General features: G+C 40.0%; 1 protein-coding gene across 3 annotated transcripts in view; it reads right to left on the bottom strand.

Moving 5' to 3' along the window:
• uvssa (UV-stimulated scaffold protein A) overlaps nt 1-18,837 on the bottom strand; it is a 59,380-nt gene that overhangs the window by 13,495 nt on the left and 27,048 nt on the right. For 2 of the 3 annotated variants that reach the window (XM_060927457.1, XM_060927458.1), the window contains exons 6-8: nt 16,969-17,078; nt 16,127-16,306; nt 10,945-11,073 (exon numbers count right to left, since the gene is read on the bottom strand). In XM_060927457.1, coding sequence (XP_060783440.1) covers nt 10,945-11,073; nt 16,127-16,306; nt 16,969-17,078 — 419 coding nt within the window. The remainder of the gene's footprint in view (nt 1-10,944; nt 11,074-16,126; nt 16,307-16,968; nt 17,079-18,837) is intronic. The other variant, XM_060927459.1, reaches the window with a different exon arrangement.

Here is an 18,837-nt window from a genome sequence, read left to right as displayed (position 1 = left end):
CCATGTTGTAAGCAGAGGATATAAACAGCTGAGTTGCTCCAAGCTTCTACTACACCACGTCATCGCCATACACCACTTCCACAGGAAGTTTTAATAAAAATGTATTTTTCTAGAACACTATTTGGTCTCCGAAAATGAATGTTTGACTGTTGAGATCTACGAATACTTTTACTTAACATAAGTTTAAGAGTAAATCCGCTGGAGGATCGCTTTAATACCGGTACATGGTTCAGAGCCTTAACACATCTCTCCCTGGTTAACACTCACACAGGATTGACTATGGCTTCAGAGTACTCCAGAGATTTATAGCACCTTGAACAGCAAACTATGCAGTAACATCGGACCTCTTTACATTTTAATTCCAGCACATAATAGAATTTCCAGTTGACCACATCCAATTTTTTCCCTAGTGGTAGCCCATTTGATGTTGCTCCATCTAATTGTGGTTATGTAATGCAGTGCTCAAGTTAAGCAAATTTCACCCCATCCCTCCCAGGGAATAAACAGCTCAGTCCTCTTTCAAACCTAATTAGCAAATTGTAAAATTATCATCAAAAGAAACCACGGGTCAGAAAATACCACCTTGGGCTGAACAGGCAGCTGAAGAGGAGAGCTACACAAATCTGTCCGCAAAATCCAAACTATGTGTTAAGACAGCAAGAGTATGAACGGGAGGGAGGGGGGAGAAATTGAACAAAGAGATTGACAGATATGTAGGTAATATTGGGTTATCTTAGCTAGCCCAGGTGGAGGTGTACCTGATAACAGCTTTGCGCAGGCTGCTGAGAAAGAACGAGCTCACTGGGTGATATGAGAGTTCTCACCTCTCAGTCTGAGCTCTGTGTTTGAATCACACAATCACTTTAAGGAGCTCAACCCCAACACCAGGCACCAGATAAGACCATCTAAGAGCTGCTCCGAAGCAGATCTGAGTTGTAAGGGTCTGACTGCTCCAAGCCTTTGTTAGAAACAGGTTAAGGCTTCGAGGAAGTTGGCACATACTTGTCCGTACTATCCGTTTTTGAGATACTTAAACAGATTAAATACTTCACAAACTCAAGCTTGCTTATTTGAAGATGAAAAATATGGTCAAGAATATGCTATAATCCTGGCCAAATTGTGTGTGCTGAAAGCCATTTATATTCATTTGTCACATTTTCACGACAAAGCAAATACATTTCCAAGTAAGGTATTCTGCAGAACATTTGGCATTTTGTAAACTGCTTGTATTGGCGTGAAATTTAACTCTAGATGTATCGATATGCTCAATGAATCATAACCAAAGAAACGAGGAACGAAAACATGCACCGATATTGTGTTCAAAAGTGATGCAGTGATACAAAAACCTCTGAACAGCATATGACAATGTAATATTTTAAATAAATTCAAATTAACTGTCGTGCTTTTAAATGGTCAATTTTTAACCTGAAACTCTATTTAATGCCTATGATCAACACTATTGTTTTTATCAAATATGAGGTCATACACATAAATCTTTTTGTCTTCCATCATCATGGGGGCGGAAAAAGGTAGCAGATATAAAATTTAATCTGGTTGCTTCTGCCATGAGGTTAAGACATGGCTGTAGATAGAGTTCTGACTAAGGCCAAGTTTACATTAGACCGTATCTGTCTCGTTTTCTTCGCGGATGCACTGTCCGTTTACATTAAAACGCCTGGAAATGCCGGGAAACGGGAATCCGCCAGGGTCCACGTATTCAATCCAGATCGTGTCTGGTCCGGTGCTGTGTAAACATTGAGAATACGCGGATACGCTGTGCTGAGCTCTAGCTGGCGTCGTCATTGGACAACGTCACTGTGACATCCACCTTCCTGATTCGCTGGCGTTGGTCATGTGACGCGACTGCTGAAAAACGGCGTGGACTTCCGCCTTGTATCACCTTTCATTAAAGAGTATAAAAGTATGAAAATACTGCAAATACTGATGCAAATACTGCCCATTGTGTAGTTATGATGGTCTTTAGGCTTGCCATCCTTCCACTTGCAAGTGGTAAGTGATATGCGCTGGGATCTCACACACAGCGGCTCAGTCCCGAATCACTGCTTGTGCACGTCACTCGCGCGCTCTGTGAGCTGCGCAGGGCCGGAGTGCGCACCCTCCAGAGGGCACTCGCTGTTCAGGGCGGAGTGATTTGGAGCGCAGGATGCCTGCGGAGCCGAGCGTATCCGTGTATTGGTGTTGCTGTGTGCACGCAAATCGTGTATTGGTGTTGCTGTGTGCATACTAATCGTTTTAAAAACGTTAATCTGATGATCCGCTGATACGGTCTAATGTAAACCCCACCTAATAAGACAATCCTACATCTATTTAGATCAACAAAGAAATGTTTAAATGAACTGAAAAATCTGTTCTAAAACATTCTGAAATTATTCAGAAGTTCAGGTTTGAACCAGGTATGAAGAATGCAAAAGATTTTCTTTAGTGATCGTGTAATCACTGTGCAAGACCTTGATTTCCCCGATGAAGACTTCACCAAATATTGAAAAACTACATATTTGCTAAAATAAATAAATAAATAAATGCTAAAACAATGCATTGCGCTCGGTAAGGAATCTTTTAACATAGTTTACATTAAACGATACACCTTTGTAAAATGCAACACTGGAAATATTGCATGTTTTAGTGATTTTTGCTCATTTTCATAAAGGGTGCCAATAATTCTGGAACTGATCGGATCCCGTGCTTCTAAACTGTAATTCATATGCCTGGCTGAGACAAATGGTGGCTTGTTACTGCTGTAAGGTGGCAGGTGAGCTCCTGGGTCTTTACCTCTCCTGCCTGGAGCCTGCACGTGCTCATCCATCACGCCGCCTGTAAGTTTTGTTATCACTCAAACACTAATCAAAAGAGAAAACTGTCACTGCAGCTGACCTGTGGAACCTCCCAATTATGCTCTTCAGGAATGACAGGAGCGCTTAACTTCCCCAGCTGGATAAATGACCGCCATCAATCTATGCAGAATAACAATGAGCTGCCAACCTGCAAATTATTATTTTTTTTAGCTATCGAAAATCCCCGGGCTGGAATTTATGAAAGGTGAACAGCAACCCAAGGCTCACTTATCCCCTCCTTCCCTTCGTCTCCTCCAGCTCCGCTCAGCACAACAGACCATGAGCTCGGGGAGGCAGTGCGTCGGCGCTAAACAGAATTTATGCCTTTTAATTTACTCAAAAGGTGCTTAACCGTTCCCTGCGCTACAATGCATAACAGAATGCCAGTTTTTAAATATGGGGGTCGTTTTCATAAAACAGTATACATAATGTGTGTGCCCTTCCCTTTTGAGGGCACTGCATGAGATGCGGCTCCCAAGCACGCGTTTCCCCCATTTATTCTGCTTAATTGCCTCCATGATTACCTCTATATCAGACACTAAAGGGTGATCAAAGTGCGCTTTGCCTATTCCTTTTTATTTCTCTGCTTTCTTTTTTATTTTGTTTTTCATTACTGCAGGCAGGCGGTGTTGACAATTGCAGATTAAGGTATAAACTGTCTTTGAATGAGGTCTCAATTACTTGTGGTGGTGGCACTGGGTGGGTGAGGCACGCAGCACACACTGATAGCTCTTCTTTTACTGGAGCTGTGCAAGAAAACACATCCTTACCTGAACACCCAGTTATACCTATTCAGCACTTCTGTTTAAATGTTATACATAGTAATGAGATTGTAAATAATGCGAAGGAAAAAGCAAGGCATAAACCGAATAATTTCTGGACTGGAAGGTCAGAAAACTGCAAAGTTTGAGGATTCCTGATCTTGTCATTAACCTAAAGAGTTTAATCAGCTTAGGTTTAATTGGGGGGGGGGGGGGGGGGGGCTGTCCACTACACTATAAATATGTTCTAAACAGAGGTTTTTTTTTTTTTTCAAACAAATGTTTTTTACTTCAAATTTTCTTTTTTAAACAAATGTTCGGCAGCTCCAAAGTTTTGGCTGGAAGGAAATCAAAAACTCTACTACAGTTTGAAATAATGCTTTAAGGTGTTAGAGCTTCTTTTCTTTTCGTTCCAATTTACGTTGGAAATGTAAATATGCACACACACACACACTTTACGCATTTTGTTTCCAAACTTCTGAAACATTGAGCTGCCTTATACACATTATACTGTACCGAACACAAATATTAGTGGCTCTGCAGAAATCAGAAAGCATTCTCTGTTCTTCCACCAACAGTACAATCCCCATCTTACAGAACCAAAAAAAAAAAAAAAAGTAAATATCCATCGTAAATTGGAACGAAAAGAAAAGAAGCTCTAACACCTTAAAGCATTATTTCAAACTGCAGTAGAGTTTTTGATTTCCTTCCAGCCGGCAATCGCAGAAAAGGAGATTACAATTTTGTTTATAAGTGTGGTCTTCTCTAGTCCAAAGCACTTTTTTCAGTCTTGATTGATTAAAAAGTTGTGAAACAAGATTACCAGCCCAGTTGAAATTCTTAGCCAGCCAACATTATTTTATTTTTAATTCACTTTAATTTTGCCATGATAACATCTGCTCTGCCAGCTCATGATGGCAGCACTGTAAGTCTTCCCCAGGAGACCGGCTGCTGCAGAGAATCGCTCTCTATGTGGTGGCTTTTTTGCTGACAAAGACCTGGCTAACATATGGAGTCCACCTTTTAGTGTCCCCTTTGCATTTAAAATAGACGATTTGTTTGGCTGCCTCTATAACTTTTATGGAATAAACACTTCTCTTCCTTTTTCTTCCCCTTTTTTCACTCTTGGCTTTCTGGATAAAAAAATCTCCGTGTTAAAAAAAAAGTGTGCTCACACTTACAAACACTTTCCTTAGAATGAAACTGTTCTGAAGATTTTAAACTATAAACTATAGTATATCGGTGTGCAATTTAATGCATTTAGAAATGGGATGGACATGGAAAAGAAAACAATATAATGCTTTAAATATGAAGATATCTGCTTTTATTCTATCCACATTCACCGGATATGAGCAATCGCATGCTCCAATTGGCTAATTTACTACTAGGCTATTAGCTCATATACCGCAAGTAGAGAAAAACAAAATGGCGGCGCATGTTGCTGAATCAACCGAGGATGAAATAAAAAAAATTTAAAAAAATGCGTTCTTACCATCAAATACTTGCTTTTTTGTATTTTGGGGGTTTTTGTTTTTGAGTAGAGAATGAAGAATGAACACGCGCCACCATTTTGTTTTTCTTTACTCATGGTATATGAGCTGATAGCCTAGTAGTAAAGTCGCCAATCAGAGCACATGATTGCTCATATCCGGTGAATGTGGATAGAATAAAAGCAGATATCTTCATATTTAAAGCATTATATTGTTTTCTTTTCCATGTCCATCCCATTTCTATGTATATTTCTATCCCATTTCTACTTGAAAACAAAATCCCAAAAAATACAAAAAAGCAAGTATTTGATGGTAAGAATGAATCTCTTTTTCCAAGAATTATTATTATAGCATTGTTCACAAATTGCTCCTGTCATTTCGCCAGTTTGTTTACATTCTTCATCTTTAAGCATTAAAATTTGTTGAATTTTTTTTTAGACTGGTTCAAAAGCTCAAAGAAGTTTGAACGTTACATAACTGAAACGTCCAAGGAAGAATTAAATACACGTCTAAAGCTATTCTATACCTCGGCACGACAGCAAGACGGCACTTTCTACAAAAAAAAAAAGTCATTTTGTACAGCTATCGATAGGTTTTTAAGAAGTCCACCTAAGCACAAATGATTTTCTCGGACGTTTTGTATAAACTTTTTATTTATCGAATTTGCAAAAAGTTAAAATATAAATGATCTGTTTCTCAAAGTCCAGTGAATGTGGATATAATAAAACAGTTATTCCACTTGATCTCTTCGTACATGGCTCATAGCCAACTTGGTGCTATGCGCCTCGTCGGCTATCAGCTCACGTACGACTGGATTTCGTGGAATAACTGTTAAATAATATTGTATGTAGAGGAGACAAATGTGCAGTTGTTGCATTATCTGGTTAAGAAAACTGCTAAAATCATTTTTAAAACCACTTCAGATGCCCGTTATTTAATTTTCATTTTAATGTAATTTTATTTAAAGGGGTTTAAAAACATCCTAAAATACGGTTCTCTCTATTTTAGCTTGATATGATTACCTTTGATCTTTGGGCTATCTGGTTTTAAAAAGCTTAGCAGTATCTTAGCAACAATTTCATCCATCCTTCGTATATACCGCTTATCCTACTGAGGGACACGAGTGAGTTGGAGCCAATCCTAGTTGATGTTGGGCGATAGGCAGGTACATGCTGGACAGATCACGGGGCTAACGCAGAGAGACAGACAACCATTCACACTCACAAATCACACCTATGGACTATTCAGAATAGCCAGCTGACCTCATGAACATGTCTTTGGAGCACCTGGAGGAAACCCACGTAGACATGAGGAGAATATTCAAAGCCCACACAGGAAGGCCCCGTTTGACTGGCACGTTCAAACCCAGAACCTTCTTGCTGTGAGGCGACAGTGCTCACCACTACGCCACCACTAGGACAATTTCCGATTTCATTATCACTCGTCACCTATCCTACTATACTTCAATAAGAAATAGACCTTCATTCAAGTCCACATAAAAAAGCCTACATTCAAAAGTTTATAAAATACCCTTGGCAGCTTTTTTTTAAAAAAACTTAAAAGCATTTTATGAAATCAATTAAATAAATGTTTAATGGAAAAGTGAGATGTTATCTCGAAGCAATTCAGAGCAGCCTTCCGAGCGTTAACTGAATGACCATATTAGAATAAAAGTGAATATTAAACAGTACAGGTGCTGTAAATAGACCGTTTAAAGACACTTGCAGTGAACTCTATTGATTGTGCGGTGGCTGTGTCAACCTCCATCTCCTTGGCAGGAAGAAGAGCAGATAATGAGGTTCCGGTTAAATATCCACCACTTATGAGGAAAAACACATTCCAGCAGGGCCAAAGCACTCCCTGTGCCCTCCAATATATTTTGTATGGTCTAATTAACCCTGTAAGCAATCTCAATTACTATGGGCCCAGGCGAGCGGCGGCTGCGCGCACTCTTTTAAGCAAGTCTGTTATCCTTTTAGAAAAAGATCCAAGGAGGCAGCCTCGGACAACTGAACTCTCGACTTCATTTGTCTTTGGCCAAGTTTGATGGCTGTGCATTTAAAAACCCATTCAATCTTATAAACCAAAAATTAAATGTACTCAGCTGTGATGGTCCTCTATGCATCTGCTATTTATATGCTAATTTCCTCTCTTACCGGGAAGGTCTTGCAAATTATTACAGCAAACCAATAACTCAGGTGTATGGACTGGCAGCCTCGCCGGCTACTGAAAGGAATGAAATGTTCGGAGGCTCACAAAAGCGCACCGGGCCACTCCAAAACAGAGAACCTTGTGAAGTGGCCTACCATTGTCTCTGGAGATAATTTAATGTTCCTTTGCCACAAAGCGGCTCTTCAAGACAGCACTCACTTTAAAAGCACACAACTTTGCATACATTATAGTAGTAAAATGCAGAAGCCTATTCTCAGATGCATGTTCTCGTAGGTGTCTGCCTTTAATCGAAATAACCTTGGTGAAGCACCTCGGGAATACAAAGAGAGTAAATAAATAAATAAATCATTGATACACAGATGTATGAAAAAAGTATGCTCCGAGGCAAATTGCATTAATGTTTCCATTTGTGTTTTCGCAACGTTTAAATGAAATGAAAATGCTTGGATTATGATTAAAAAGACCATCGACTGCTTTTAACTGTCAAGTGAAGGTTAAATAGTGATTAAAGGTAAGCAAAAGTGACGTCGGTGTGATGGTTGCTGAAAATGTGTGCGATGTAGATAAACAGTAGTTGATGGATGGAGGTCTCTTAATTTACCACAATTTAATGGGCCCTCTCAGAGCCTCCTGCCACCTGGGGATTGCAGTAAATGAGACCTCAAAGCCCCTAGAACCCAAACAGCTTTCCCCTGGGATTAAATTCAGGCTAGCTATACATTTGACAAGGAAGAAGTGTACTACAACAAGGCCATCAAATTATTAAAACATACTTTACATTAAAGTACATTAAGAAAAGAAATTAAAAAGTAAAGAAACATTTGTTTGAGAAAAAAAAAAAAAGCAAATAACAAAAAGAGTCCTGTAGTAGGATAACCCGGCCTGGATCCAAAATGTAATCATGCGTACTTTATAGCCAAGCCTTCTGCTTACATCCAACTTAATAAGGTATTACCCTTCTACAAGTACTGCAAAACACATTGTAAAGAATCCCTGATAGGTTCGGAATGAAGAAAGAAATCTAGGTAGACATGGTTTATCTTACGTTTGCCAATGGGGGGGGGACGGGGGACACGACATGCACTGAGACCCATCAATTATTGCTCTTCCACACCATCCTGATAAGATGCCTTATCAGTGTAAACAATGCAGTATTCCCCCTGGCCGAATGGTAAATGTGCGCCTCTTTTGGGAAGTTGAAAAGGTGGCTGCTCTACAAATTCTGGGTGCTTAACATAAAATCCCTGTGACTAATAATTAAATGGAGGGTGTGTGATCACAGCACAGCAGTGCACAACATCCCTGGCTGAAATGCCAATCGCTACATTCCTCTGATGCACAATTCAGCATCAATGAGAGCTATATATGTATTAAATAATTATGTTTGCTTACTTTTTTTTTTTTGAAATGTCACTGTTTATAGTATACATTTTTCAAATCCTCGGAGTCAAGCCCTGATTATTTCTATTTGTATTAATTTAATCACCGCTGACATTTGCTATGCTAGTAATCATGCAAATAAGCATCAAAAAACAAAACAAAAAAACCCCAGTCAGATTAATTTTCATCCATTCCAGTAGGAGGAAATTTCTACGCTATGTCTGGGCCACGATAAAGGGAATAAAGTAATAGAACGCTTTTAAAGGTGAAAAGGAAAAACTAATTATGATAAAGGACTTTAAGTTGTTGCTTTATCACAAAGCTTTGGCTTTTTGCATTGGAAATGGCTGCTGACAGTGATGAACCGTTACAGGGTGCAGTAAGGCGCTTTGTCACTGTCACTTGCCTGCGTTCACTCTCGCTCGCGTGCTCCTTTTTGCTCAGTTAAAGGCAGATATCATGTGTCATAATGATGCGTCTCCTAGCTGCTAGGTGTGTCCCATTCGGCCCTGCAGCGCGCCGATCTCCATTAACAGCCCAGCCGCCTGCCTCACTCACCGAGCTAATCTCAGGTCTGAGGCAGGCATTGTGCTTCAGCTATATAGTCGGCACATTTGCAAATGTTCAATGCTCGATGTGTCCATTGCTGTGGCACTTTAGCTGAGATTTTTGTCATTATTTTGAAGATACAAGTGTGTGCTCGGATGTAAAATTAAATGTCTCTGAATGCAACTTCTTGTGAAGTCTGATCACATCCAGCATCGACAACATTTGCCAATACTGCATTTCCAGAATCAAGGACTTAAAATTTTATGTGGTTTGGAGGGACAGTAAAATTCAGATTTGTCTTCTGTGCCGACTGTGTGAATGTCTTTATTAAGATTTACACTAGACTAAAAGTTCTCTTTTCATCACATAACTCCCCTTGATTACCACCGCAAAACATCAGTCTCATGTGTGGTGAAATGGCGCCCTCCCTTGGTGAAGTCATTGAAACAAACAAACAAAATTAGGACCCGGTCCCACAACACTGATACCTGAATTTAGTTCCAGTCTGGAGCAGTCACACCACAACTATAATCCTGACTATCGGTTGTTGGTTTTCACGGGAAAACGTAGCAGTTGTATGCTGTGTGTGTGCACACCCCGCGCTCTAAGCAGCACACAATGGCTGACCGTGACAGCAAGGAAGAGCTGCTTTTGATGCTCGTTTTACACAGAAGGCAAAGCCGAAAGAAGAAGAAAAAGAGAATCTGGGTGCATGAAATCCTGCAGCACACAGATGACCGCTAATCTCAGACTCCTGGCACTCCCGCATGTAACAGAGCCACTCGGAGAGTCAGTGGCATGACACACACAGCTATACACTGTACATACGTAAGACACATGCCTGTGTGTTTTGCTTTGAGAGTGCTAATAAATGAACCTTTAACCCAAACCAGTAGCCTAAACTGTGGCTGACACATTTTATCCTGTTTACGGTGGGCTTTCCCATCGCGATAGAGAAACCAGTCGAAACTGATTATCATGCCATTACCTTGTGAATATTCTTTTGTGAATGGGTAAGCGGGCACTCAGTGCTCTGACTCCGGTGTGAGTAAGGTGACAAGTTTTATGTTTCATCTATCCATCCATCCATCCATTATCTGTAGCCGCTTATCCTGTTCTACAGGGTCGCGGGCAAGCTGGAGCCCATCCCATGGGCGAGAGGCAGGGTACACCCTGGACAAGTCGCCAGGTTATCACAGGGCTGACACACAGATAAACAACCATTCACACTCCCACTCACACCTACAGTCAATTTAGAGCCACCAGTTAGCCTGACCTGCATGTCTTTGGACTGTGGGGGAAACCGGAGCACCCGAGGAAACCCACGCAGACACAGGGAGAACATGCAAACTCCACACAGAAAGGCCCTCGCCGGCCGCTGGGCTCGAACCCAGGATCTTCTTGCTGTGAGGCGACAGTGCTAACCACTACACCACCGTGCCGCCCATGTTTCATCTAATTTAAGTAATTTAAAATATATAATAGGGTCAGTCAGGTGGAATTGCTCCAGAAGCAATCTCACCGATACAGATAAACCCAGGCCTGGGCTATAGGTATCGTTATCGGTCTGGTGTGATCACCAACCACATAAACTGCAGGGGACCGATTTATTTATAGTTATCATTATAGTTGTAGTTATCGGTATTGTGGGACCGGGCCCTTAGTCCGCTTGTCTTAGCTTACTGAAAAAGAGCACTGTCAGTTTGCAAACGGAGAGAAGAAAACTGTAAAGTAACTCACCACTCTTCTGTGCCTGTCTTTGTAATCGATATGAAGCTCATCATGTTTCCTCAAAGCTGTATCAAGAGATTTTTTGAGGTCGGTGACTTGCCTCATCAGCTGCTCTTCCACACCAACTTTTGTAAAAACCTGGAGATCAAACCCAATTCAAATTATATACAGAATTAGGCTGTGTGTATAACATTTTAAAGACTAGTTTATAAAAGGGAAAACTATGACATACAGTTGTATGCAAAAGTTTGGGCACCGTTCACTAAATTACAAATTTTGCTTTTTTTTTTAAAGAAAGGTCAACAACTTCTTCAGCAAGCCATTTAAAAAAAATATGTAAAATGTTAATGCACAGTTATTTTAGATTTGAACTTTAGAAGTTAAAAAAAGCATAAAAGCAAGCTTTGCTATTTTTATGTGCAAAAGTTTTGTGCAAAAGCAGTACACAACTTGCGAACACATTTTGTGGCCAGCTAGGAGTCTCTCTCTTCTTGTTTAAGGAAGTTTCAGCAACTATTCTTTGTAGAACATGTCTAGTTCTGAGATATTCAGAGAAAAGTTTAATATCTACCCACAGAATTTCAATGATGCTCAGGGATTGTGAGGGCCATTCCAAAATCTTCAGCCTATGTTTCTTGAAGTAGTTCATGATGTATTTTGAAGTTTTGGATAATTTTCCTGTTGATCTCTTTTCAACATCAAATTTCGTTATTTGCTTCCAGAGTTGGTTTGTCTTGAGCTAACGTCACTATTTCTCGACGGATTTTCACCAAATTTGGCAGGTAGGTCCGGGGATGACCCGGAATTTTACAGATATAAACAAAATTCATGTACGGGCCCCAGGGAGGTCCCTGGGGGGCACAACATCCACCCATCCCCTCCCTCAATGCCTTTCACGTTACATTTATCAACACAAACTCTCGACAGATCTTCGCAAAACTTGGCACAGGAGATAGCCACAATTTGGCAATACAGATCAAAGACTATTTACAAATCATTGTTTTCTGTTTTAATTTCAACAAACCATCTTAATCTTTTCTGATTTGAGGATGTACATGAATTCATGTTCTATGCTTCACTACCTAATGGTGCTGCAACACCTCTTTTGAAATGCAGGGCATTGCACAAAAGTCTAAATTGCAGCTCAAGAACTCTGAATAAGAAGGATATACAATATCTTTTAGATCCTACATAAATGACCGCCTCGCCGTGTGACAAATGCTATACAGCCGACAGCGGTCCAGTAAAACAAGGCTTCTCTAGTCTTCTTTAAAATGGTTTGCTGCAGAGGTTATGTTTACTTCTTTTCACTTCAGAAATCAACAGATTATGTGACTTGGCCCAAACATTTGCATACAACTATATAGAGTTGCGATTTTACCCTGTAAACCTACCATATAGATGCTTTTTGTAGATATAGAATTACTGATTTTAGCCCATTTGTCTGTCATCCATACTAACTCACCAGTGAAAAAGCACCATTACAGGGTCACCTCAGGTTCAATATCATTTGAGTGGTGGACTACTCTCTTTTCAGGTGTACAGTTAGAGACTACACATTATATTTTCATGCATCTGTTTAATCATTCTCTATCCATTCATCAGCACCAGTTTCTGACCACACCACCATTTGTGGACTGTTCTCAACTTAGGAGCGACAGCGAGCTGTTTAAAATCATCTCTAATATTGCTGTGCCTGATCCACTCCTATCAGCTCAACAACAATTATTATTACTACCACACAAATTAAACTACACAGTTTTCCATAATAATCCATCCATCCATTATCCGTAACCGCTTATCCTGTGCAGGGTCACGGGCAAGCTGGAGCTTATCCCAGTTGACTATGGGCGAGAGGCGGGGCACGCCCTGGACAAGTTGCCAGGTCATCACAGGGCTGACACAGACACAGACAACCATTCACACTCACATTCACACCTACGGTCAATTTAGAGCCACCAATTAACCTAACCTGCATGTCTTTGGACTGTGGGGGAAACCAGAGCACCCAGAGGTAGGGCTGAACGATTAAGAAAAAACTGAATTGCGATTTTTCTGGCAGATATTACGATTTCGATTTCAACCATGATTTTTTTTTCTTTAAATCAAGTTTCAGTGCAAATTAATTAATACAATGAATTTCATAAAGATAATGCAAGAATGAAAACTGAGGTCAACAGATTTCAAATGTAGGCCTGTTTATTAACATTGAGTGCCTGAGGAACAAGTTATAATAACTTAAAATAAAAATAAAAAGAGAGCCATCTTTCTTAAGTAAACTTTTGCTTCTTTTACTTTTCCCATCTACAACATATCAGACATAAAAAAAGGTTGATCAATGGCTCAGCAGCATCAAAATATTGCACTTTTGTAAAAGAATGTACATAAGCATTATAAATTATAACTAGAGCCAACAATTCCCCTGTGGGAAATACTGTAAGAGTGATGCAGTGGCTGTAGCAGTCGCTATTGCAGGGCCCCTCCCTCCTGTGTGTGTGTGAGAGAGAGAGAGAGCAGCCCCTCCCCCACCCACGCGCTCAGACACAGAGACAGAGAAAGCGCACTTTTTCCTCACAGTGCTCCCTCCAAACAACGGGGATTTACACGAAAACGGAAGGAGATATTCACAAAATTCTTTCACACTGAGTGCCACAAGGCTTTCCTGAACGTAATTTTTTTGTCTGTAGTGTAAAAAATGAGAACAATTTATTGACGAAACAAAACATGGGTCAGTTTAGGAGCACTGAGAAAAACCGCGGCTTTGACGATCCCAAAATCGTGTTGTCTGAGATCGCGATTTTCGGTCTAAAACGATAGATCGTTCAGCCCTACCCGGAGGGAACCCACACAGACACAGGGAGAACATGCAAATTCCACACAGAAAGGGCCTCATCGGCCACTGGGCTCGAATCCAGAACTTTCTTGCTGTGAGGCGACAGTGCTGACCACTACGCCACCATGCCGCCGCTAATAATAATAATAATGTTATAAAAAAAGGACTGTTTTAGCTTACTCATGAAAACATTAAAATCAGTGGTGCATCTGAGGTCATATGGCAAAGAGTTCCATAGTTTCGGTGCAGCAGCCATAAAGGTTCTGTCACCAAGAGTAGGCAGAGTTCTAAAGTTTGGCGCTGACAGGAGGAACTTATTGTTGGATCCAAGACTATAAATGGAGTTAGACTTGAAAGTTAGCAAGCTAGAAAGATACTATGGGGCCATATTATGAATGCACTTAAAAGTGATGATAATCATAAAAGAGATACGCAGAACCTTTATTTTTAAATACATTTCTGAGTGGATAGTATCTCCATCCTTGACTCTTGTATGCTGCATAAATGGGAATTATATATATATATATATATATATATATATATATATATATATATATATTTATATATATTTTTTTTTTGAGAGTTAAAATCGACCGCAAAGTTGGCATTCGAGCTGCCCCGCTGAGCCAGCCAGCCCTGAGTGCGTGACGTCACAGCAGGAACTGGTTTTAAAGCCAAGGCCTTTGACAGCTATAGACCAAAGTCATATAAATAAAAATTTATGGTGAAAGTAAGAAATACCGTTACCAACTTGCTCAACTAAGACTGATTTGACTTCATTGATTGTGGGTTGACTCTCATTAAAACAGGATAGGTGTTATAACTTATGCAACATACATGTACATGCATGTATTTTCAGTGATAAAACGTAAAAGGCTAATTAAATAAATCAAATGAACTGAGACAATCACATTCTGAAGCAAATTAAATAATCTCATGCCGGTAACTTAAATACCCAATACAAGTTACATATATTAATCTAAATGCAGGTAAACAACGAGTGGTGTTGTTTTTGTTGTTTTGTATCCAAATGAGAGTCGCATCTTACCTATCTGTGTTCTCACTTCTTGAAGGCCAACCTTGTGGCCGATGGTTTTGAAACAATCTGACTTTCAGTTGTTCGTTCAGTTCTCCGTTCATTCGCTTCTTCCACGTAAGGGTGAGATATTGCTGCTGAGGCAAGCATATCCAGCAGAGAAATCAAACAGCTGGTCCACTCATTCTCCATTTTCTCCATACAGAGTACTCCGCCATAACTGCTCAGCCGGCTCAGACAATTACTAAAACTGAGGACGGGACGTCAATGGTTTTAGCAACAACCGCGGGGAAGTCACTGCCCGAGCGATAATACGTCACGTCATGTTCCATCCTGGGTTTTAGCAACAATCCTTGGCTCACACTCCAGGAGAACTGGTGCAACTGAACTTACTTTCCTTTTCTTGTAGTTTTCTTTTCCTTTAATTGTTGGTACTGCACCCTCTTTCAATACGGGCATATAGCCAACGCTCCTCAACAGATCAGAGGTCTCGTACGAGTCTTCAGTAAAAATGTGCAGAGCAGAGGAGAGACCACTTCGTAGGTGCCCAATTTGCCCGTGAACAACTTGCAAAACACATCCAAAACCTTTGCAGTTTGAACATTCTTGGGCCATGAATGCAATGTAAATCCACCTTCTGTCGTGTTGCTGCACCATCCAGCAACACATCTATGTGACATGGTGATAAATTAGCTCAAAATGGAAGCTCGAAGTTGCAGTCAGCTCTGTGTTTTAGTATTGCGGAAATGGCGATGAGACCGATCACCTTCCTGCGGTGACGTCACAGATGTCAAGGTCATTCACTCTGACCGCTACCTATATGAATCATTTTAATCATAAAAATTACTATATTAGATTTATTGTTAATGCTTAAAACTATTCCTATACCATTCTTGAGGTCTCAAGGCATTTTATAAACAAAGTGAGGCCATGGTTCTGCGTAATCTCCTTTAAAATCCTAAACTTAAGTGGAAGCCAATGCAAATCATAAAGAAGTGGCATTATATGGCAAAACCAAGGTCTATGGTATAAAACCCTAGCAGGTGCATTTTGCATGCGTTGTAGCTTTGCTATCAAGTTACTAGGTAGTCCATATAAAAGTCTATTACAATAGTCCAGCCTGCGGGTGACAAAAGCATGTCCTAGTCTTTCTGTAGATTCTCTGCTAAGGTATTTCCTGATCCTTCTGATGTTGTGCAAGTGGTAAAACGCACTTTTGCATGTTTTAGTAATGTGTGTGCTAAGACTGAAGGTACTGTCAAACCAGACTCCCAGGTTCTTGACAGGATCAATAGTGTGTTGGATCTCAAAAATTTACCTACTATCAGGCTGGTCGTGCGGACTTTCTCCAGCTGCACCTTGGTGCCAATCATCATAAACTCGGTTTTATCATCGTTGATCAACACTCTATCCCTTATCATCTGCTGGCGTATGTTCTGCAAACAAACTTCCATTGCAGAGGTGGCTGTGTCCTGTGCCGTACTGTCAGAGCTGTGTATCATCTGCATAACAATGAACACTAGGTAGATGGTGGCTGATGATAGCGAACAGCTCACTAGTGTACACGGAAAACATCAGCGGACTCAGACAGGAGCCTTGTGGAACGCCACACTTCAAATCAAAACTGGTCCATCATTCATTGTGTGTTACAATACGTTGAGCTCTCTCCGCCAAATACGATCTAAACCAATCACGCGCACCCTCCGAAATGCCAAACTTGTGTTCAAGGCGCTGTAGTAATACACTACAGTATCGAATATGACACTGAGGTCGAAGAACACCAACAGAGTGATGTATTGCTTGTACATATGCATCAGAATATCATCACACACTCAAAACATACTCCATGTTCCTACCATTGTAGTGTCACTGTCCATCATTCAAATAATACCTGCTCAGCGGTGGTCCTATTGTGCTCAGTGTCCATTAGGGATGGAGTAAAGGGGTGCCGAATAAATTGTGCAGGACCACAGATCAGTAATTGTACACACACACAAAGTGCTGCTATATAGTAAATTTATCAAGGGGAAAAAGAGAGATGTATACCTGTAAATCTGGAAATTTTATGTAAAGAGGCTTTCAAATAGAAAATGAATGCTACTAGTATAACTTCCTGAGTTTACTTGATTCGAGGTAATAAAACTAAGGTTATATGCACGTTTACCTGAATCCAGGACTGAACAGCAGGGAGGTATTTACTACTGATGAGTCTGTGCAGATCTCTCATGTTGTTCAACACTGCTTCGTTCTCCTCCGTCTCTTTCACATTCAGATCTATGAATAAATATTAATAATGAATAAGGATAAAGGCCATTTCTGATGTATACGACATCCTGTGAACAGGATTAGACATCACTAGAAAACAAACTGTCCTTATATGATTTTAAGGAAACACTTTTTTTTTAACCCAAGCCCAGAGATGTGTCAATAGAAATGTACCAAACTACAACAACCACAAATTTTATTTGCCACTTGCGTGAACAATCCAAAACAACTGGTCTTTGATCAATCATATTAAAATCATCCTCTTCTCACAGAATTCCTTAATTCATTATTTTACTAATATTGGGCCTTGTTTATCAATCTTTTTGTAAAGTTATGTGTAAATGTTCATGTAAGCCAAACCTATCGAATTTTTCACAAGATTTGGAAAAAAATCAAAGCAAAGTGTCTTGATGACTGTTAGCCAGAATGTGCCAGTTAGCCCTCCCTGATGCCACTTAGAAAAGCAGGAAGGCATGCAAATGTCATAAGAACCCTAACGATGGCACACTTGGGAGTATATGGCACATTGCAACTTGGTCACTTAGTGCTGGCTCTAATGAAGTGTTGCACACCGTTAAAAGATGCCGTGAAAAACGTAATTGATTTATACACTCACCGGCCACTTTATTAGGAACACCCATCCAGCTGCTTTTTTTTTTTTTTTTTATACAGTTCTCTAATCAGCCAATCCCTTGACAGCAGCACGATGCATCAAATCATGCAGATACAAATCAAGAGCTCCAGTTAACGTTCACATCAAATATCAGAACGGGAAAAACTGTGATCTCAAAGTGTGACTTTCACTGTGGCATGGGTGTTGGTGCCAGATGGACTGGTTTGAGTATTTCAGAAACTGCTGATCTCCTGAGGTTTTCACACACAACAGTCTCTAGAGTTTACACAGAATGGTGCGAGAAACAAAAAACGTTGAGTGAGTGACAGTTCTGTGGGTGGAAACGTCTTGTTGATAAGAGAGGTCAGAGGAAAATGGCCAGGTTGGTTTGAGCTGCTAGGAAGGACATAACTCATATAATCACTATTTACAACTGTAGTGAGCAGAAAAGCATCTCAGCATGCAACAGCAGAAAACCACATTGGGTTCCACTCCTGCCAGGCAAGAACAAGAATCTTAGAATCAAGAACAAGTTCCTATTAAAGTGGCCAATGAGTGTACATATTCTTAATTTAATTACCCGTTTCATATTTAATATTTTTAGCTAATCCTTTAATATGAACCAACTGGGTTTCACAAAATATTTAGTAAATTTGTGTGCATAATTATACTACAGAAAAGTGTAGTAGCTCATCATGATTTGAATCTGATCAATCAAGGACTACATTAGTCTTATGCGTAAATTTATACACACTAAGGAGCACGAGAAAGCTACAAACTTTTTTCTTGTAAATTTCTCCTGTAATTTCTTGTTAATGCTCCTACGAATGATTGATGAATAAATCCGTTCGTATCCAACTTGAAAAATGAGGCTGTGCTAAATGGCTCATCTTGTCGCTGATAATCAATTTACAGTGGTGCTTGAAAGTTTGTGATCCCTTTAGAATTTTCTATATTTCTGCATAAATATGACCAAAAACATCATCAGATTTTCACACAAGTCCTAAAAGTAGATAAAGAGAACCCAGTTAAACAAATGAGACAAAAATATTATACTTGGTAATTTATTTATTGAGGAAAATGATCCAATATTACATATCTGTGAGTGGCAAAAGTTTAGGATTAGCAGTTAATTTGAAGGTGAAATTAGAGTCA

The sequence above is a fragment of the Neoarius graeffei genome, chromosome 8 (assembly GCF_027579695.1).
Source record: "Neoarius graeffei isolate fNeoGra1 chromosome 8, fNeoGra1.pri, whole genome shotgun sequence".
NCBI classification, from domain to species: domain Eukaryota; kingdom Metazoa; phylum Chordata; class Actinopteri; order Siluriformes; family Ariidae; genus Neoarius; species Neoarius graeffei.
Note: the sequence above shows the minus strand (reverse complement) of the source record. Positions and strands in the feature narration are given on the sequence as shown.